This window comes from Syngnathoides biaculeatus, chromosome 12 (assembly GCF_019802595.1).
Source record: "Syngnathoides biaculeatus isolate LvHL_M chromosome 12, ASM1980259v1, whole genome shotgun sequence".
NCBI classification, from domain to species: domain Eukaryota; kingdom Metazoa; phylum Chordata; class Actinopteri; order Syngnathiformes; family Syngnathidae; genus Syngnathoides; species Syngnathoides biaculeatus.
Genome location: NC_084651.1, coordinates 7627845 through 7650611, shown reverse-complemented (window position 1 = coordinate 7650611; position 22767 = coordinate 7627845). Strand labels below are relative to the sequence as shown.

Genomic DNA, 22767 nt, shown 5'->3' with positions numbered 1-22767 from the left:
ACCAAATAATGCCAAAGGTTTTGACTGGCTCTCTTCTGCAGTCATGTGCCTTTAAACGGATCATTCTTCCAAATTTGACCTCGAAGCGCCACCTTGTGGCTCAATCTCTTCGTTTTTCTAAGATGTTGAAACTGTTGGACACTTTGAAAACAAAAAAGAAGTTTTGAATAGTTTGTATTCACTTTCTGTTTTGCCCACTTGATGCTTCGATGATGTGACACATTTTGTGATTCCAGTGTGAAATTTCCTCCAGGATGTAAATAATATTTACTCATTTACTTGAACGATCAGTTTTTATCAGAAATGCATTCACTTCACCATATGTTTATTACTCTGTACATCACAACAAGCTACACGGCCAACTGACTGCAAAAAAATTAAAATAATGAGGTATAAAAAGGGCATAGAGGGCTCGACGGCTTACCTCTGTTTTTCTGCTCCATGCTCAGCTGCCTCTCCAGCGTCTCTCGCAGCTCTCGCTCGCGCACCAGCTCCATCTTCAGCTCGGTCCTCTCCAGGTGGTCCTGCTTCTCCTGCGCCCGGGCGTTCTCTATGGCAACCCTCAGCAGACCCTGCTTGGAGACACACACGGGCGCACATCAACAACAGGTTACACGCTGAACACGACCAGCCGGGAGCCGCGGCAGACATTTTGCAGCAGCCGCTCGCGGCCCGACAAATGGAATTTGCATTTAAACCTTGTTGGGGGGGGATAGTTGAAATCATGACAATTTTATCAGAGTATATTATTAAAAGGAGGGGTTTTTTTTTGTAATCCAAAGTGTCATAATGCAATGAAATCCTATTTAAGGACCGCAGATTAACATCGAACGATATTCACCCATCTTAGACATACGTAGGCAGGAACTAATGGAGCAAAGTATATTTTTAAAACAGTAATTTTTTTAAACTGACAAATTACCAAATACATATATAATGATGGACGAAAGACAAAACCTTCTTTCAACAGGATTTTATGATCGGCAGATGTCATCTTGATGACTAGGATCCAGCAAGAAAACACATTTTTGGTGCATTTTCTCCAAAAAGTACCTTTTTTTGGATGAGAGCTTCTGTGTTTTGGCTTCTCATACTCTAAATGACAAAAGTCTCAATACCATCCAAGGCCGGGTCGCGGGGGCAGTAACTGTAGCAAGGAAGCCCAGAATTCCCTTTCCCCGGCCACTTCCTCCAGCTTCTCCGAGGGGATCCTGGGGCGTCCCCCAGAGTCTCCTCTCAGCGGGACATGCCCAGAACACCTCACATGGGAGGCTAAACAGACTCCCGTGCCAACTCATCTGGCTCCTCTCAATACAGAGGAGCAGTGGGTCTACTCTGAGCACGTAGACTGGTTGGGCAAACTCCCATAACTCCTCGAGGACTCTGCTGAGCGTGAAGAGCTGGTCTACTGTTTCACGGCCAGGACGAAAACCACACTGCTCCTCCTTAATCTGAGATTCGACTCCTCTCCGTCACCCCTGAATAGACCTTACCAGAGAGGCTGAGTGAGGAGTGTGATCTGCCTGCAGTTGGAACACACCCTCCGGTCCCCCTTCTTAAAAATGGTGACCACCACCCCAGTCTGCAAATCCAGAGCCACTGGTAATAATTTTATGTTTGCATAGTTTATTTATTTTTTTAAAATTGTATATTTTCATAAGGGCAGCACGGTGGAGCAGCTGAAGAGGGTTGGCCTCACTGTTCTGAGGATCGGGGTTCGAATTCCAGCTCGAAATTGCCCCGAGGTCTGATCGTGAATGCGACTCTTGTTTGTCTCCATGTGCCCTGCAAATAGCCAATTCAGGGCATACCCCGCCTCCTTCCCATTTACAGCTGGGACAGGCTCCAGCACTTCTGTGACCCTTATGAGGATAAGCGGCTCAGAAAATGGATGGCTGGATACATTTTTACACTCTAAATTGCCTCTAGGTGTGATTGTGAGTGTGGATGTTTGTCTCTATGTGCCCTGCAATTTGCCGGCAACCAGTTCAGGGTGTACCCCGCCTCCTGCCCATTGACATCTGGGATGGGCACCAGCACTCCCCGTGACCCTCGTGAGGATAAGCGTCAAAGAAAATGGATAGATAGAGTGAAAACCAAGCTTGCGGTGACTGCTTCATAACAAAGACATGCAACCCACCGCACGCCCATCACAATTTGCCCGTCTCCTAAATGTCTCCCTACGGTGTTATTTACAATTCGGGCGACTCTTAAAAGAGCAACTCGTCATCGCCCTTCTATTCATCTTTGAGTATAAAAGCGGCGATGATAATTATGGCAACAAAGCCCCGGCAGAGCCTCACCTGGATGTTGGTGAGCAAGGTCTCTATGGAGGACAAGCCTTCCGGGAAGATGAAGGGAGCGTGGTGAAGACCTGCTGGGAGTTTCTGTCCCGCGGGGTACGGCACCTTCTCGCAGCCGTCCCTGCTCGGCGGGGGTTGCTGGTACACTTGTCTATCACCGGCCAACGGGTTGGATTCTACGAGACATTTAGGCGAACATCTCTCAGGCCCTAATAAGGAGGCACTTTCGCTCTCTTGAACAGAACAAATCAACAAAAGACACGATCCCTGCATGCTGTGCCAAAACCTGATCGAGTGTGGATTACTTCTCTTTTGTTCCGGACAAGTCCAAAGCAAACCATTCACATGCTTGTTCAGTTCTAATTTCCACATTCAACCTGTAATACACACTTATTTCACACAGGTAGAATTTACAAGTTGAATTAATAACATTTTCATCTAAAATGAAGTGTTCCTGTTTCTTGTTGTTAAAATGGACAAACAATGTTACCTTGAGATGCAAGTAGGGTTACTTTAATTTTTTGCATTGACTTACGAGCAAAAAAAATGAGATGCGAGCACTTGCGTGAACAGTGAACCCAATAGGTCATGTAATATGTACCCTATTTTGACAATGTGATGTTAAATCCTCTCTCATTTAATAGTGTTTTGAGAAGATTTTTAATCGACAATTACGAATTTTCAGGGGCGCTGCCATTTTCGCGAGTCACATGACCTACGTGCGCGGATGTGACGTGTATCGTGCCGCAACAAAGGCTCGATTACATGGGACACCGTTTAAGCCCAGTGCCGATTTCTCGGATTTATCCTCATCTGATGAAGAAATAGCAGTATCGGTTGATCGGGAAGACGGAGGAATACTTCCATACAGATTTGAACCTCTAATTAATGTTTAATATTCAGATGGTTCTTTGGAGAGGAATGAAGCGGAGTCCGTCGAGCCAGCTCCGGCGGCGGGCCGTGAGCCGAGCTTCCAGGCGGCGGAGGCCGTTAGCCCTGGATGCCGAAGCTAGGCGAAAGGGTATCGCAAACGCTGAAGGTGGGCTGCAAACCCCAGCAGCAGGCTGTGAGCCAAGCTTCCAGGTAGCGGAGGCAGTTAGCCCCAGACGCCGAAGCTAGGCTAAAGGCCTCCGCCAACGCCGAAGGTAGGCTGCAACCCCCGCCGGCGGGCCGCAAGCAGAGGTTCCGGGCGGCGGAGGCCTTTAGCCTCGCTTCGGCCTGCCTCACATTGTCAAAATAGGGTACATATTACATGACATACATACATACATATTACATTGATTACATATTACATACACTGTTCATGCAAACCACTGGATTTCCACTTTAACTCAATTTAAAGAAAATGACACATTTTGAACTTAAAAAAAAAAAAAAAGAGTAAAAAAAAGTTTGCCTTAACGTCTGCTATCTTGATGCTAAAATATAAAGGGAAACAATGTAGACAAGCTCAGGGACAACATTGGCGTGCCGTGTTAAAATGGATATTTGAAGACAAATGGTACAGCAGCAACATATAATCCCAATTCTTTTATCCTGAGGAAGGAGGCTAGAACAGATTAGCGGCATTTCCAGTCTTTTCAATGGAGAACGAGTGTTTTATGTTAGAAGCATTGTATCGTATTGCAACTTCTATTTCAAGGCACCACCGTCAACAAAAAACTGGACTGTGGAAAACTGACAGGGGTACCACAGCAGATAGTGGTAAGCTCATGTACCACACATTTGAGAGGTTATGCGTTCAAATCCCTCCTCCGGCCTTCCTGTGTTGTCGTCATGCTTGCGTGGGTTCTATGATGTGTTGACAACACGCGTGAAAACGATTTTATTGTCTTTACCGCTGCCGATTTTGCATCTGCCAAAGTACACTGCAATGCATCGCGTTCCAATTTCTATTTTGCGTGTAATTGAATTCAACAAACACTCTCCAACTTCAACAGGGAAAAAAAAAGAGAAAGGCCAACCCAAATAAATCAGCAAAGCATTTTCTTTTTCTGCCCATAAAGCATTTTTATTGCAACGTGCCACATTTTGACAGCTGCTGCATGAAGTACTTTCGAATTAAAGTCTTGTTCTTCTGACCGACATGAGCAGAGCACCCACCACACCGTTCGACCAATTCATCCAAATGATATTTTTGCTCTACGCACATTTAAATAATTTACAACATTCTAATTTGTTGAGTGAATTCCTTGTAAACACATAAAAGTACATATTAAATGAGTGTTTACACTAATCTTTGTCCTGGTTGAGGATTTCTCTTTTTATGACATGGCAGCGCGCCTATTGATAATGCATCACAGCTTGATGTGGCCCATAAAAAGCAGCAAAGAAGAAGCTGCATTATGGATGACCATCTGTTTGGACACGTGAGAAGCACTCGTGTGCTTTCTACATGGGAGTGATGGGAAGCAACAAAGTACAAAAACTTTGGTTTTGCCCATTTTATAGCATTGTGAAATTGCGACTTCTCTTTAAAAACCCACTGAATGTTTTGTTTTTAGGAATACGAAAACACAGACGCGACTTTTTTATCCCACTAGAAAAAAAAAACATTTCTAGCTTCCCCCCCCCCAAGATATCTTTTGTGGACAAGCCAAAAGTAGCTTAATTTTGTACTTTAAGCTGCATTGCGTAACTTTTATTGTTAAAAAAAACATTTTTCACTCAAGCTACTACCACAGGAAATGAATAACACAATGCCGATTAAGCCCATTAGCTTCACAAACATCTTGCTATACTTTTTTGTATTTAATTTATAATATATTTTTATATCATATGTCGAATGGCGACATTCCCAGACCGGTGTGACGGTCTGAGCGTTCCCCCGTGCTGAAAAGTCTCCTTGTGATTAAGGTGCATGCTTTACTAATATGGGAACTCTGGGTACGTAGCAGACACTTACTGGGAAATCCCCCGGTCCCATAGTTCCCCTTCTTGTACATAGAGGGCACCAGCATAGGTTATATCCTAACCTAACCTTAAAACAAAAGTTGATAAAAAAGATAAACACATATATGTGTGTTGGCTGTGTTCATCTTTCTAATACATGCATAGAGAACATGAACACTCGGCGACAAGTTGTCGAATGGCAGATGTTGAAGCATGGACGGGGATGTTTCAGACTGGCCGGAAGTTTATAAAATATACACATTGATAGACACACAAGCGCGTTAATCACAAGTAGACTTTTCAGCACCAGGAGCGCTCGGATCGCCACGCCGACCACTTGCTAGAACCCCTTAAATGACGTATAACCGGAAGTCACGCATATTAGCTTACCTCCTTGTCTCCCATTTGTAAACAGCTAACTAAACACATTATTCAGCAATCCTATGAGAGTGGAACTGAGTCAGAACCGCACCGCCACCCAGTCCGGTGTTAGTGACGTGAAGCTACACAGAACCCCTTGAACGGCGTAGAATCAGTCATTCCAGCCTTTTTTTTTTTTTAATGCAAATATCTGCACCTGGGCGGAACGTTGGCCTCACAGTTCTGAGGACCCGGATTCAATCCCGGCCCCGCCTGTGAGGAGTTTGCATGTTCTCCCCGTGCCCGTGTGGGTTTTCTCCGGGCACCCCGGTTTCCTCCCACATCCCAAAAACATGCAACATTAATTGGACACTCTAAATTGCCCCTAGGTGTGATTGTGAGTGCGACTGTTGTCTGTCTCCATGTGCCCTGAGATTGGCTGGCGACCAGTTCAGGGTGTACCCCGACTCCTGCCTGTTGACAGCTGGGATAGGCTCCAGCACACCCCGCGACCCTCGTGAGGATAAGCGGCAAAGAAAATGGATGGATGGATGGATATCTGTACCTGTAGTTACGTACAATGTATAAGTACTTTCTTCGCCTCTGGTTCATAGTGATGGTGATGAAGATGTGCAATTTTTTTTAAACCCGTGTCAGACACTTTTGTTTTGTTTTTTTTGTTTTTTGCTTGGTGAGTACCGGTGGAGGGTTTGTGGAGCTTAAACGTGCACTTTGATACCCTGACACTTTTTTTCCTCTCCCTCTTCTATCTGTGACAAATGACAGTGTTTTATCCACTTAGCTGACCGCAGCATCTTTCAACATCCACACACACACACACACACACACACACACACACACACACACACACACAAAAAAATAAATATAAAATACTCCCGTCTTGGCCTCACATCTTGGCAACTGTCACGTTCAAGGTGTTTCACAGATGAGAAGCATTGGCCCCCCCACCACACACACACAAACCTCCGTCTATTACTTTCTAGCTAAGAGCATTGCTCTGCTGAGAAAGGTAATTAGCAGGTGCTGGCGAGCTCAGCGGAGGGCATCCAACGACACTCCTGTGGCTCACACAAACACACACACACAGACACTAACACGTATATACATACACGTACACACACATACACGTACATACTGATAGCCCGCTGAAGTGCGCAGTCAGCAGTGTGAGCTCCCCAGGCTCCTTGGATGTGACTGATCCGTTATTGAGTTACTGTTTTACGCCTACTTTACCTCACTCTCTCTCTCCCTCTCTCTCTCTCACACACACACGCCAGTCATAAGCACACACACACACATCTGCTGGCCCGTTTGATCATTTACCCATCTACCTAACCAAGGTCACTGTCTGTTTTCTCCCTCCCCGCCTCCTCTTAAACTTCATTGCTCTTTTTCCTCCGCTCTTATTCCTCTCCCGGCCGTCCCCAGGGGGCATCGAGCATCACTGCATGAAGACTGCCAGTCAGCGGAAGGGAGAGAGACAAGAGAGGGAGGAAAGGAGAGATGGAGGGATGGAGGAGAGGTGAGGAGAGGCGGGGGAGCCGGAGACGGAATAAAATTCTGCTGATGTTTGGTTAATGGGAGTGAGGTGTCAGGGATGGCCTCTGATCTTTGCTGCATGGATACGTTGTTCAAAGCGTGCGCGAAACAGCACACACAGCCAAATCCGATTCTCTCTCACACACACGCGCAGATTTAAGCACAATGGATTGACAGAATGACAGCGCCGGAGTGCCCTTTGAAAACTTTGACCCCCCCCCCCCCCCCCCCCCCGCAATCCGCAGAAGAAGCATGTAATCCAGCAAATGTACGCGGACTTTATTTGCATCCGGGGAAAATCAATTCAAAGTCAATTGCATAAATGCGGCGTCCGCCCGAAAGGGGCCTTTGCGTGCCACCGTCACCGTCTTTGTCAATATGTTCACAGCGACCTGACAGCACACCACCACCACCACCACCCCCAAAAAAAACTTACCTGAGGATGCCTTTGTGATTTGGGAGATTTGATTTACGGAATAATGCGATTCTGCATTAGAATACATTTGCACAGGCGCTCCCCTCTTTATTTTTCTGCTGACTGTTTGTCCTTGAGCAGTCCTCATTAAGCTAATGCAAAGCTCCAGGACAGAGAGAAGCAAACAAACTGACGTTGCAGCGCCGAGCCGACGCTGGGTCCCTAACGACAGGGAGGTGGGTCGTTATGCAGATGAGGTCCGGGAGCGCCGCCCGGCTCGTTAGGCCGCGGTAACCCCCCACCCACCCCCCTCAGCCGCCCCCTGGCAAACGGCGGGCTAACGCCATTGGACAGAGTTATTCGCCTTCGCTTTCGGCAGGGGAGTGGAAGGACATCAACTACTTGTTTGGAAATGATGACGTTCCTCAGATGACTTTAAAACAAATGTACACTTCTGTTGGTTGAGAAGAACCTTGGAATTCTCAGCAGAACTACTTTAAGGACTGTATGCCATGTTTTTCATTTTTTTTAATTGAAAAAGAGGGATTAATTACAATTACCATGGTGCTTTGGAAATTTTACTGCTTGTTTAAATTTGAAGATGTTTAAATTTTGAATTGTTTTGGTCTTCTGAATTAATTACACCTTGCTATTTTTTTTTCATGCATTTTCACTGGAAATATAATTAAACTTCCAAGGTTGAAATATTTGACTATTTTGATACAAAGAAGAACATATTCTGATTACTCTTCTTTTGCGATCATGAAAAGTGTTGAATCAAAGATTGTTTTTTTATACTGTATTTTTTACTTTCATGAAAGGAAAAACAAATCTAACAATAAAATAACATTAACAATATAAATACGAAAAAAGTTACTCAGACAGCAGTTGTTTTTGAAAATTCTGCAAAGGACACGGCGTTTGCATGGATTATTCAAAGTATCCAAACATCCTATTGGCAAGCGTTGTTCCTTGCCTATTGATTTGTCCGTGGAATAATCATTACTAATTTAGCATCTACAAATGATTAATTGCAGTGACAAGAAAATCTAGGGGGAAAAAACTGTTTGACCCAACACAGAAGATGTAGGTTCTAATGTGAGTGTCCTAAAACGTTTCAAAGTTATGTCTTTTTTTTGTTGCTCAGCAGCTTTGTCTTGTCGTGACCCCTTTTTTATAACCAGACACACATTTTTGTCACATTATATCTGCGACGCTAAGGCGGAGTTCGCCTGCGATTTAGATTTTGAAGTGCAGAAAAACTAGACATGATGGCCCACTCAAGAAAACTAATTGCACAACCCACAACACTGTGTGACGGTTCAGTTGGATTTCTTCATGTTGCTTAGTGTGTAACAGGCCTATCCGTGAATCCCCAACCCAAACCGCTGTAACCCTAACGAGAACCCCTAAAACTACCGTAATTCCCGGCCTACAGAGCGCCCCTGGTTATAATCACTGTATAAGCCGCAGGGTTGAGCGTATGAAAAAAGTCGTGGCTTGTAGGCCAGAAATGATGGTAATCCAGATCTTCATAACTCAAACCCGAATCCCTCCTTTTTTTTCCCTCTAAACTGTAAAAATCCCTTTTTTTTCCACCTCCAATATTATTTTGACAATTTGTCTAAAAATTCGCATTGTAACTTTTCTAACTTTATTGCAGGTTTGATGATGTACTTGTATAATATACATAAAAAATAGCTATGGCCTTCATTTAAAATACATGTTTTGTTCCTGTGCCTGCTCTACTTTTATAGTTTGAGCCTCACTTTTTAAACCTAACCAACTTCTTATTTTCGGCTTAAGTCCAATTTGTATGTACAGTTTGGCCTATATGATGTGATCTTACCTTTGTCAATGCGCCCCCTTTTGCTTTCTTTGCTGTATTCCATCGAGTCCGACTCTCGGACCCCCGACTGTGCCAACACGCAGTGACTTAATGTGACGCCATCGTGGAGCTGGTCTGAAGTCAAAACGCGTGAGTCAATACCCGGCATTTGCCGGTCATTGCCATCTTTCGGTGCTTGGGAAGACACAGGCCGAGGACATACGTGTGTTTTCCGTGGCGCGTTCTGTGTGAGAGGGCGAACTGGACACGCTGCTGCTGTGATTGGATGACATCTGAGCTTCCTCCAGCGAGGGGGATGGGGAAGGGCTATCGTCATGCATTCGCTCCTATTGGCAAATGAGAGAACGTTCATTTCTGAACCCGACAATGTGACAAAGCACAATTTTCACCCTCTTCAGAGTCCATTCTTGTTCCACAAAACAATCAAATATGAGATGGCTAGCTGGACCTAACAGATTGGCCGGTGAATGCAGGTCTCATATATAAAAATGGAAACGGTGATGTAAAGTTTTGCCCTAATGCTTCGTCCAGAATAATTTGGAATTGTTGCTATTAGACTTGGAAACTGTGAGCCACTGAAAAACAATGTCCCTCCTTGCAATCAAGATTTAATGTTTTTTTTTTATTATTATTAAGATGTCCTGCTCCTGGCAATCGCACGTTTGGCGTACGTCTTAATAATTTGTCGTGACAAGAGAGAATCAGCAGGATACTGCTAAATAAACATCTCCGTTCTCACAACAGTTTAGCAGGATTTTGTACTAAAACTATCAAGAAAACTAAAACGATACAGGGAAGGGCATGTCCTCACATTAAACACTAGAAAAATACACATTTCTTTCATGGAAAAATATAACCTTTTGAGTGCACCCTGCCGGTTGCTGCATCTATTTGGAGACACGCAAAAATAGTCCGGTTCAAATCCAGTGTGGTGCTACTTATACACTGAAAGAATATTAAACTTTTATGGCATCCTGTTTGTGAAAACTTGTTAAACACACAAAAGCAAGATTGGCTACATTGTAATGTATGTTTTTCATGCTGAAGTTAAAAAAAAAAAGCAACTGTGTGAAACAGGATGACATAAATATGAGAAAAAAAAATCAAAAAGTCAACTTTTCATTTTCACAGTATTTCCTGAGCAATGGAACAAGACGGTTCTAGCCAGCAAAGGAATATGATTTTCGCTTTTAGGTCGACGACATCCCCGCACATTCACCTTAATGACGGAGGCGGGGGGCCGGGCGGCGGGGTTGGCGTGGTGGAGCTGTGCCATGTTGGCGATGCTGGCCAGCGTGCTCAAGCGGTTCATCTGGCCCATCGCCATGGAAACGGAGGCCGGTGCCAGACTGGCCGGGATCAGGGGATGTGACATCATCATGAAGGGCAACTGGTCCAGAACTTGAGAGGGAGAAAACAATAAAATGTTTCTATTGACAAAAATGGCAAAATTTCCGCATGCACGTCTGCTTATGACGAAACAATTGTGCATTATATTTGTATGCAATACAATGTATCCAATTAATTGTTATACTTGCTCTCCAAAACGTTTGCTGTGGTTGATTTGTTCGTCAATCAGTTTGTTGGTTATTTGTTGATTTAGTGAGTCAGTGTTTCATACAGTATGCTTGGGTAATAATTAATTAGTTAGTATGTCAATTGTTGATCAAATTGTTAGTTTTTTTTTTTATTGTTAGTTGTCAAGTCAGATTCTTATTTTTGTTTAATTAAGTAGTCAGTGTTCCAGCTGCCTGTGGATTAGTTGTTTGTGGAATTGCTTAGCTGCCATTCAGATTGTGATCACTTATTTTGTTACTTAGTAAGTAGTTAAGCTAGTCAATCAGATCAGTCAGTCAGACTGTTGGTTATTTCTTTGCTATCCATCCATTTTCTTTGCCGCTTATCCTCACGAGGGTCACGGAGAGTGCTGTAGCCTATCCCAGCAGTCAACGGGCAGGAGGCAGGGTACACCCTGAACTGGTTGTCAGCCAATCGCAGACAAACAGCCCCGCCCACAATCACACCTAGGGGCAATTTAGAGTGCCCAATTAATGTTGCTTGTTTTTGGGATGTGGGAGGAAACCAGAGTACCCAGAGAAAACCCACGCAAGCACGAGGAGAACATGCAAACTCCACACAGGCGGGGCCGGGATTGAACCCGGGGTCCTCAGAACTGTGAGGCCAACGCTTTACTAGCTGAGGCACCATGGCGCCCATTTCTTTGGTATACTTCGTCTAATTGTCAGTGTGACTGTTGAAAATGTTTATGTAATTTGAGAATTTGTTAGCTGAATTGTCCATTCAAAGTTTATAGACTGTTTTCGAATGACGTCACACACCTTCCGATTTAGAACGCGGGTGCCATTTTGGTTTCGTGACTTCGTGTAAACAAACAGTAACGACGCAGGAATCATTTCAGAAAGGCGTACGAATAGGGGGCGGACTGCTATGTTATCGGTTGCTCAAACGAAAGTGGGGCGTTGTAAAGCGTCTTTCTTTCGACTGTCAGCTGTGATGAAGAACCAGTGCGAGAAAACGGAGCAGTTATCAACCAAACGGTGACAAATTTGGCTGTCTCGTATTAGCACAGGCGATCTTTGCTCGGAGCATTTTGTTCTTGGCAAGTATTGGATACCTTTTAGAATTTCACACCTACTTAGCAATAACTAAGTTCTGTGAAGGAGATGTATTCTTTAGGGCCAAGGGCCTACATAATACTCGTGTGTGAATGCAATGCATGTCTCCAAAATCAGTATTTTCTGTTTTCTTCTAATAAGTTTGCAAAAACGAGTTACCGGACTGCTAGCTGTTTCGTGAGTTGAGTTAAAAATGTAGCCGTGGAAGTGGGAAAAAGGTGCGGGCTCCGCTTGGGACTCGTCCCGGTCGAAACTCTCTCTCGCTACATCTCGGTAAAAAAACCCCGAAATTAATAATCTTCACCTCTTTCATCGGTATGATCAATATAATTTAACACAACGCTGACTGTACATATTCAAATTGCATTGTGCGGTAAGCTAACCTTAGCAGTGTGGAGACACAGGTTGCTTACAATGGATACCGCCGCATCACGAACTCAGCCATTGATGAATCGGTTGTAGGCCTCCAGACCTTTGTAATTCGTTAGTTGGTCCACGGTATAAGCGTTTGTCGAGAAGAGGAGATAGTTGACGAAGTCTGGATAGATTACCGACGCCCACATTTCTGTGCTCCGTTTGTTTGTTTCTCCAAGGCATATGGGTCGATATTGTCGATCAAAGCACGGTTTCTTGAAACAACATCTAATGAGCCCCGATAACTTTATAATAAGTCTTTTTAGCCATCATGCGTCACTTTTAACAGTCGTACGAACATTTGTGTAACTCCGGTCTGTGTGCAAATCCATAGAGTGAACAACGCGTCGGTAGAGTGAACCCATCCAACGTGGCAAGGTGCCGCATATGCAGTCACGTGGTCGAAAACAGTCTATAGAAAGTTGCCTGAAACTTCCATTGTTTTAGGAATGACCTTGCAAAGAACCAATCTGTACTTATTACTGCGTTCACACCTGACCAAGTGAACAGCACCAAGGCGGAGAGCAAAGTGGACCTCGCCTTAAAGGGGACTAAAATCTGCAAGTGTGATAGTTCCTGCGTTCCACTTTGCCTCACTTGAGTTAAGTTGATATTGTTGTTGTGCTCACGACAGCACAAAGATGATGTTCTCACTGGTCGCCCCACTAGCGTCAAAGAACAACTTGTCCCTTTCGATATCCCGACGCGCTTTCGCCATTTCCAAGCGCTTCTCGTCTCATCTCGGCCGATGTATTGTTCGCAAAGCGCTCTTTAAGTCAAGAATTGACTCGCTTTAAGGGGAAATCCCTTCACTCAACAGCACCCCTGTGGCTTGTTGACGACCCCTCTGTTCAGGACACAAACAATTCCATTTGGGAGATGGCGAGGGGGTGGCGGGGGGCAGTAAGGCTTTGACATAAATATTTATCATTTAATAAAGGCACCAGCAAAAACAAAAGACACACACGGAGAGGAAGTGGAACAAAAGAAGCTGATGGCAGTGCTGGTCCTGGGCCAGCAATGCATGATGGGTAATTATTCACACAAAGGAGGGGAGAAAAACACAATGTCGGTCGCCTTTCTGCACAGTTGTCATAAATAATATGAAAGGGAGTTCGGGAGAAGAAAGGGAATGAAGGGAGGACAGCTAGGGAAAGGGAAGACGGAATGAGAGAGAGAGAGAGAGAGAGAGAGAGAGAGAGAGAGAGAGAGAGAGAGAGAGAGAGAGGGAAGGAAGAAAGGAATGGAAACAGGGGGGCATAGGTAGGACAGATGTGACATGGCAAACAAATAAAGAAAATGAAGATGCAATTGAGTGGAAATAAAGGATGGAAAAAGAATGAAGGGATGAAAGACAGTAAACTAAAGAAGGAAGGGAGGAAGGAAGGACTCATCTCAAGGTGCCTCTGTGTTCACTTCACTTCTGAACAGTGCTACAAAATGGCAAACTGCAAAGAAAAGAAACGGAATGACTCACAAAAGAAAGAAGATGGAGGTGAATGCACGGTGAGTAAGTGAACATATGTTTGGTGTTTTGGCACCCGGGATCCTTTCAGACAAAAGAAAATGTGAGTGGATGTAAACAGCTGCTGCCACAATGAAGTAGCAGCCACTGTGTGCATTTTTCTTCTTCTCTGTCACCCCCAACACCTCCACCTCCTGCTATCATTTCGTTCTCTCTCCCTTTTCCACCTCTCCCCCGCCCCTTCCTCTCTCCGGCCCTCCCATCGTTCTCTCTTATGTTTCATTAAAAAACATCAAAAGTCAAAGTGGCTCTCTCATGTTTATCCAAACAAACCATTACTGTAAACAAAACAGTCGTTGTAAATTTCCCAGAAGATCTTGTTAAACGCACAAATGGCTGCTCGCTCTCGCCCGGAAAGGTGTCACAGTCAGCATTTGTGCCCGTGCGTTAGTGTGTACGCGAGGGCCGTCTTTGCGGTGGTTCGAGGCCTGGTAGGGGCTCTACGCTTCCCAGAAGGCAGTGGGGCGGCGCTAAGGGAAAATTAAAAAAAAAAACTGTTGTATGCATATGTGTGTGTGTGTGTGTGTGTGTGTGTGTTTCCACTTGACTTTACCATTAAGAGTGATTAAGCTTTAAAGGTTTGTAATGGGCGGTGGTAACCATGCCACCTAACGCCACACAGATGCTATCAGTGGCGGTAAACAAAGCTTGCGAGGGGACGCGAGTACCAGGGGAAAAGTGTACAATAGAAACTAATAATAGTAATGACAGTAACATATAAAGAGACGCCTAATTTAAACTGTACGTGTGTGAGTGTGCCCTACATTGATAGTGTATTCCGCGCAGGCTTCCCAATAAGCCCTGTCATCTGTCTAAACACACTGATGTCGCTTTAACCTGTCGATAACGGCGGCGCGCGGGGGTGGGTGGGTGTATGGGTGGGGGTGTGCATCCGGCTTGTGTGCTATCGATTGTGCGCCTGTTTGTCGTTTGCATTCAAGGTAGTGAATTACAGAGGAGGCTATCGATTGCGCTTCGGCATCTTTTCTTGGTCATCTCTAGATCTGGCCATCAAGGCCATAAAGGTAGGCAAAGTACGGACCCTGCGTAATCGCGTACGGTTTGCGCTGTTCTGTAATCTGCTCCACCAAGCACTTGCGTGAGTTAGTAATTAATGTATAATATCACACAGAATCCTGTAATTTTTTTTCATTTATTAAATGTTTATTTTTACCTACAATTAGTAATGTGTATCAATTAATTTTTTTCTATGCGTTCAATGGATACAATTTAAAAATAATTAGAATTATATAATTTTACCGAGGCGGCACGGTGGGTCAGCTTGTAAAGCATTGGCCTCACAGTTCTGAGGTCCCGGGTTCAATCCGCTTATGTGGCGTTTACATGTTCTCCCCGTGCCTGCATTGGTTTCCTCCGGGCACTCCGGTTTTCTCCCACATTCCAAAAACATGCAACATTAATTGGACACTTTAAATTGCCCCTAGGTGTGATTGTGAGCGCGGCTGTTTGTCTCTATGTGCCCTGCGATTGGCTGGCAACCAGTTCAGGGTGTACCCCGCATGCTGCCCGTTGACAGCTGGAATAGGCTCCAGCACTCCCCGCGACCCTCGTGAGGATAAGTAGCAAAGAAAATGGATGGATGGATAATTTTACCTAGCACTGGTGTTACACCGAAACCGTCTGTGTCCAAATGTATTAAATTTCATATCCCAAAAACATGCTTTAATCGGACACTTTAAATTGTCTTTAGGTGTGATTGTGGGTGTCACAAGCGGGTCTTGGCCACTGCCAAGAGGGGCGTGGCCAGGACACTGCTCTGGGCGGTGACAGGTGTCACCGCTCACAGCTGATTCACATTGGGACTGTGATTAGACAAAGTATTTATGTTGGAGTTTTGTCACTGACATTTGCCAGTTTGTTGCCCTGAGTTCATGAGTTGCATTCACTGACAGTAAGAATCTCCACCACTGAGAATAGTGTAATGTTGAGCTATCCTTGTAACCACCTCGGTTTAGTCCTGTCTTAGTTTATGTTTCATAGTCATAGTCGAGTCCTAGTTCATGTTTCCTAGTTTGTGGCCGAGTCACCAGACCTCGCTTCACGTTTTTGGATCCTGTCTTTGCTGAGCCTTTTTGTGCCTCTGCGTTCTCAGACTGCTTACACCGTGTATGACCCTGTTCCTCGAATAGACCACGCCTAACATCATGCCCTCGTCTCGGAGTCCTGCATTTGGGTACAGCCCTGCACCGATGGTTCCTGACAGTGGGTGCGACTGGTTGTTTATTCGGGATTGGCTGGCTTTTGTCCGAAGATAGCTGGGGTAGGCTCCTTCACTCCCATGACCCTTGTGAGGTTAATGGATGGATTTTTTAAAATTTTTAACACATGGCTCTGTTATTACTACAAATTTTGGACCAATCTAATGTGAAATTCAGTGCAAATGCAATATAAATGGATGAATATATTGTTGGGACTGCGTGGTGAATGCTTCTGCCTCACAGTCAAAAGGTACCAGGTTCGTCTCTCCGACCCATGCTGTGTGGTGTGCTCATTTTTTCTGGGTACTCCAATTTCCTCCAACATTACAAAAGCTAGCTGAGAGAGGCTACAGGTCACCTGTGACCTTCATGAGGACAAGCACAATAGAAAACTGGACATTTAACATTTTTCTCATCTCATCTATGAAATGAAGTTCTCATCTTGGTCACGGAATAAGTTAAACTTGAATATAAAGGTACCTCTCTATATTTTCCCTGTTGGACTACTTCCTCTCTACCAAGCAAGACGCTAGCAATGTGACTGATGTCACATCCTGGGGTCCAATCAGCCCCGTGTAAACACAGCTGCATGATTCACATTGACAGATTTGCACAGACGCAACAGTTTTGGCGGTGTTTTGTATCAGACTCATTAAAGATTCAAATGTGTGTGTGTGTGAGTGTGTGCATGTGCAGAAAAAAAAAACAAAAAAAAAAACAGACACCCACCCAATCCTGGACTGTGGTCGCCATTCTCTCCGTTGTGGCCGCCGTGTTGTTGGTTATTATGGTAACCACCCATCTCTAGTTTGATCTTCTTGGCCAGAGCGGACAGATCTGCAAGAACAGTTAAGAGAGAGACGAATGTAGTTGAGCATGGTCGGGCATGACCACGTCCAGCAGATGGAGCTGTGCTGAAAAAAAAAAGCATACGACTGCTTAACCCATCGCATTCTAACCCATGTTTGCCACCTCAGATTAATTCGAAATGAAGTTATGAAGTACCGTGGCCTTTTCCAGTAATGTCTTCTTTTTAGTCCAAGTCTAAAGGTTTTGCATTCACAAATGGGTGGTGACTAGAATTGTTATTTGAATGGGCATGGAAGCATAATCATCAGATGAGAATTTTCTTAACGTTTCTGATTCGCCAGTCGTTCATTGTTGGCGATACAAAAAGCGATTTAGGATGTAGAGCAGCGGTGCCCAGAGTTTTTTACCTCAAGATCTACTTTTCAACGACGACGGCGGGGTGGGAGTGCGGGGGGGAGGGTGGGAGGTGTGGTCAGTAATGATGATGATGCTCCCAAACCTTTTTAAGGTTAATGTTATGTTGCCTCCAATATTTAAAACACAGAATTAGCTTTTTGTGCACTGTACTGTCTGTCATTTCATCCTGGATCAGGCTGTGCCATGGTGGAATTTTAAAATGACACACCATCTCATCCTGCACTTTCTACTTTGGCTTCAGACCAGACCTTTCCCACTCGGAAAGGAGAAAATCTCATCCAGTTTACCCACGTTTTCTTCAATTATTCACTTACTCCGCCAGTCATTGCATCTTAAAACAACAGCATTTCTCCATTAATATCGAAAGTAAACATAAGCAGCATGTCTAGCTCGTCTTTGCTCTACTTTGCCCAGACTGTGTTGCTAACTAAAGCTGTGGTGGTGGACGCTGTCATTATAAAACACAGTGATGGGTGGGGTAAGTACTGTAACATTTGTAATTATGAGTGTACGTCTGTAAGAACGGGGGGTGTAAGGTAAAGTAGGAAAAAGAGTGTGGCGGAGCAGCGGTCATTGTTAGAGAAAGTTCCGTGTGCTGCCTAAAAGAAACCAGCGGCTTCTTCTTTTCATTTCTTACAGTACGTATGTGAATTGTGCCATTGGCTGTAACAACCAGTCATCCCTCACTCATTGAATCACATTGCAAAATGCCACAAACTGAATAACTCTATGTTATACTTTCAATTTGCATTGGATTATTTTATTTTTTTGCGTGCAATGGATAATATCTGTGAAGAGACTGCATCAGTGGTGCACAATTGCGCACGTGCGCAGTTTAGAGGGAACACTGGTTGAGGTTTTTTCTTTTTTTTTTGGCACCCCGTCCCGCGATCGACGCATTGAGCACCCCTGATGTAGAGGGTGAGTCCAAGCTCTTGTGCTTACACGGGCTGGAACTGTTTATTATTCCATCCGCTTTCACGAAGGCCCCCAGTTCCAACTGAAGAAAAACACCCACCACCGTGCTTCACAGTTTGAACGGTGTTCTTGCGGTGTTGAGCAGTGTTAAATTTGTACTTGCCAGAAATTCCTGTCGCACCTTAAATGTTGCTTCCAGACTCTTAGCAGCCTCCCTGACCAGTTAGATTCTCATCTACTAATCAATTTTGGAGTGACATCCGTTTCACTGTAATGTCACAATAAGGCATATTTTTTCAAACTTGATATTGACTGTCTTCACTGTGTTCCCTGCTACATTTAATGTCTTGTAAATCCTTTTTCATCCTTCTTCTGACTGATACCTTTGAACAATGAGATCACTCTAATACCGTGAAAGCTCTTTGCAGACCACGGCTTGTGCTGTAAGATGGGACTGCAAAAATGTCAGGAAAAGCCTACTAGGATATCTGAACTTGATTTAGGGGAGATCAGAGCCACATGTGTGTGCTGACTCTGATTTATTATGAGTTTGAATGGAATTGGTCATTTTTGAACACAGCCACATTCTCACGAGTGGATGTCAGTTAAATCAGTTGTAAATTTTGACTTAACCGCTCTAAAATAATTTGTTTTATTTTTTTCAACTGTAAGGTTTATAAATTGCATTGGAGGAGTAAATGTTTTCAAAGCATTTGTCTTGGTTTTATTTTTTTTATATCACAAGAACCTGATACTTGAACATTGTTGCGTCGGTGTTTCATATCTGCTATACAAAAAAAAAAAAAGAAATGCTAGACGGGCAGTTGCATATAAACACGAAACTAAAGTCAAACAGATGTAACTAAACATACCCTCCTTAAGCAGGGAGAAGAGACAGAGCGAAAGGAAGGGGGGGGGGGATCAATAGCAGTTAGATCAATGGCCCCAGTGGAAGATTAAGCTCCGCGGATGTGCGGGAGGTTGTCACTGGAAGACATTCATTCGAGCTGCACTGATGCGCCGGTCATTTAGTTTGGCAGGGAATCAAGAGAGACATTCATCGCTCCCACGTGCAGCACAAAGGTCAACGCTCAGCATTTTAGCCACACAGCATTTGAAACAAAACAAGATACATTCTTTAAATAGGGGTTGTGCCCTTTTTTTTTTTTTTTTTTGGCCTTTCAAGAGTGAGGAGAACAGGAGAGCGCATTTTAATTTCTTCTGTAAACCTCTGAGAGTACTCTGACCCGCCAGGGCAACCTTTCAGATTCATACAATTAAATATGTCTTGCGCTAATACAGACAAACACAGAGAATTATTAAAACTGCACAACTGTGCAAACAGCAGTGAGGAAATACAAACAAGGCCTTAAGTCTTAATTTCCTGATCTTGGCTACATCGAAACATTAGCACCAAGCTCAACTACTCTGTTGCTGTTGTTTTTTCCCCCCTCCGCCTTCTTCTCCTCCACACAAAAGACGGTCTGTCCCACCAAAAACGCCGACAACCACAACAAATTGTCCCCTTTCTTTCTTCTCATCTTCTCCGCTGCCCTTTTTCTTCGCCTTACTTTTACCTTTTCAAAATGTCAGCATCACAGCGGGACCCGGGGCCGCTACGTTGCGTTTGGGTGTGCGGGAGAGACACTGAGGAGGGGATCGCATCAAACGATTCCTGCCGCCTTTTTTTTTTTTTTTTAACGCTCAAATGTCCTCGCCGGAACACTCACGCTTTCTCTTCTCCTCTCTCATGTGGGCCTGCCTCTAATCAGGAGCCCTGACATTGCCGCATGCCCTCTCCTTGAGGTGGGAAAGAGAACTCTTCTTTTTTTTTTTTTTTTTTGTTCCCAGAGAGACGGTCTCGAGCAACAATCACATGACGCACTCGCACACACACACACACACACACACACCTTTGAACAACAGAAGCGGAAGCAGCGGCTAATAGAAAATCTTTTGAGGAGCAGAATGAAAAGATCAGCTTGCACAGACGACACAAAGACAAGGGCAACTTTGAGATCGGTCAGGTGCCAACAATTATTTTTTTAACTCTCTTATTACACACACACACACACAAACACAGGTGCAAAGAAACACATCTGAAAAACGAGCTTCATAAAAGTGCTAAGTTGTGACCTTTAGGAGGCATTTTTGTAATTAAAGACTAATTTCCATGCATCCATTTTTTTATGGCGCTTTATCAGGCTCGCAGGTGCGCTGGAGCCTATCCCAGCTCACTTTGGGTGTGTACTGGACTCCCGAAACTGCTCTGTCAGTCAGTCACGGTGCATAATACGCTAACAACGAAATGGTGGATGAGTAAAAATATGTTAACCAGACACTTGGGAGTTTTTCAAGATGCAAACCTTCGTTTGGCCGATTTTTTTCTTTGATTTACAAACAAAATCTTGAGACGAGAGTGCTGTGTGGTGGGAGTGAACTCAACTCACGTCACAACAAGCAGCTATTGGGCAGATCGTGAGCATGAAGAGAATATTCATAAACAACCACATATTGTAACTTTGCCTGGGAGTCCTGTAGCTTAATGCACGCTCATAATGGGAAACGCCATAGACGGGTTAACAAAGAGCATCTGTGGCAGTGTTGTAACACTTCATTCGGAGGCTATTTTAACATAAACAGTGCTTCAACTAATGCAAACAGAATATATTACAATAATCACAAGCATATATTCTATATCCTCTGTGAAAAATAACATTGAGTCACGGTCCTAACCATAACAATCTGCAACGCATTAAATTGTGTAATTCTTTACATTTGATTTAATTATACTATTACTATATCACAGAGTTATCTTTACTTAACAACACATAATAAAAACTGATAGCATGGTCATGGAGAAATTTCAACTCGTATCCTAAAGCCCCACCTTATTGACTACTTAGATATTAACTACAGTGTAGTTATACTGTAACATATAATGTTTTTGTTTTTTTTTGTTAATCATTTGAATACATACAATCTAAACCTCACTTGTGGTGTTTGCAGTGATGTAAAATATCCATCCATACACTTTCTATTCTTATTCTCCTTATTATAGTCATGGGTGGGAGCCAATCCCAACACACTTTGGACGAGACGTGAGGTACACCCTGAATTGGTCACCATCTAATCCCAAGGAAAATAAAAGGCCTTTAACAGATACTATCACATTTACATCCATGGGTAAGTGTTCCTGCACTTAAAAAAATCTAATTATGCTTAAACCTATCAGGAGATCATTAATATCTGACAAGTTTTGCAGGTTTGAAGATTACAACGGACTTCTGTGAACTCTGTAGTCAAACTACAGAAAAAAAAAAAGGGGTTAGAGGCCAGTCTTTATCTGTGGTGTCAGCAGTGTGTGTTACTCTTATTAATCAGTCACCCTTTTCAACTCCGCCCTCTACTTCTGCTGCTAATATTTCTTTGTCATTGCAAGAAAGTTGCAAAAGTCACATCATCCTTAATCAGTTCTCCAAAATAAGCCACGTCCATCCTTTTATTTTCTATATTGCCTTTTGCCTATCTCAGCTTATTTTTGAAGCGGGGTACAACCTTGACTGGGCTCCAGTCAACGGACCTTTCCGATGGTGAAACCCTTAAGCTCCGCCCCCTTAGCCAGAAGCTTACAAAATGGCGATTGAACAGAACGTGTTTGAAGTTGATTCTCTATCTCGTATTGCAGAAAATGTTGCGGTATCTTTTTCGCCAAATGCGTCAGACTTGTCCAAGAGAGTTCTCCAGAGAGATCGCAACTATTTCACGCAAGAATATGTACACAGAATTAAGATTTTGGATGGAGCAAGAAGGGTTAGGGCAGGAATGTCAGAGTTACAGCGAAATGTTGGCGATCGATGCAAAAAAGGAAGGGGAAAAAAAGGAAATGACAAAGGGCCATTTTCTTCGTAACATTAACTTTTCCAAGCGCACGTTACTGACAACCAGCACAGGCGAGAGGGGCGTGTCAAACCAGGGGTGAAGATAATGCCGCTATCTGATTGGCTATTATTGTAAAAGTGAGTGACAGGTCGGAAAGGTCCCTTACATTAAGTAACCTAGCCTCTATTTACCTCAAAATGATTATAATATTATTATTATTTTCATGTTTTATTCATTTAATATTATTAAGTAATTTGATAACTGACTTATTGGAAATCATAAAGTCAAATAATAACAGTCTAGTGAGGTCAATCACGATGTTTTACACAAAACTCAACTCAAACAAGAGTACATTTATGAATCAGGCGTACACAATGTGTGGTTTTAGGGGATTGTGAAGTGTTTGGATTTTATTTTATTTTATTTTGCCAAAGATAGTAAATAGATCACCACCATGCAAAACCGTTGCCTGGCGTCTCCTCCATCCATACTGTATGCGTGACATTTCCCAGTTCCCGTGTGTTTAGTGCGTTTGCAGGTAAAAGACAAACAGTGTGTATGCGTGAG

At 43.7% G+C, this 22767-nt stretch overlaps 1 protein-coding gene and 1 long non-coding RNA gene across 4 annotated transcripts in view; one reads left to right on the top strand and one right to left on the bottom strand.

The window, feature by feature from the left end:
- Window positions 1-22767, bottom strand: part of dachc (dachshund c) — a 53305-nt gene that overhangs the window by 6353 nt on the left and 24185 nt on the right. For 2 of the 3 annotated variants that reach the window (XM_061836825.1, XM_061836823.1), the window contains exons 3-8: window positions 16903-17010; window positions 10599-10780; window positions 9582-9705; window positions 9380-9493; window positions 2304-2479; window positions 425-575 (exon numbers count right to left, since the gene is read on the bottom strand). In XM_061836825.1, coding sequence (XP_061692809.1) covers window positions 425-575; window positions 2304-2479; window positions 9380-9493; window positions 9582-9705; window positions 10599-10780; window positions 16903-17010 — 855 coding nt within the window. The remainder of the gene's footprint in view (window positions 1-424; window positions 576-2303; window positions 2480-9379; window positions 9494-9581; window positions 9706-10598; window positions 10781-16902; window positions 17011-22767) is intronic. The other variant, XM_061836824.1, reaches the window with a different exon arrangement.
- LOC133509618 (uncharacterized) lies at window positions 13519-22767 on the top strand. Its single transcript, XR_009797396.1, has 3 exons — window positions 13519-13935; window positions 16068-16235; window positions 21380-22767. It is a non-coding gene; the product is annotated as an uncharacterized LOC133509618 (long non-coding RNA).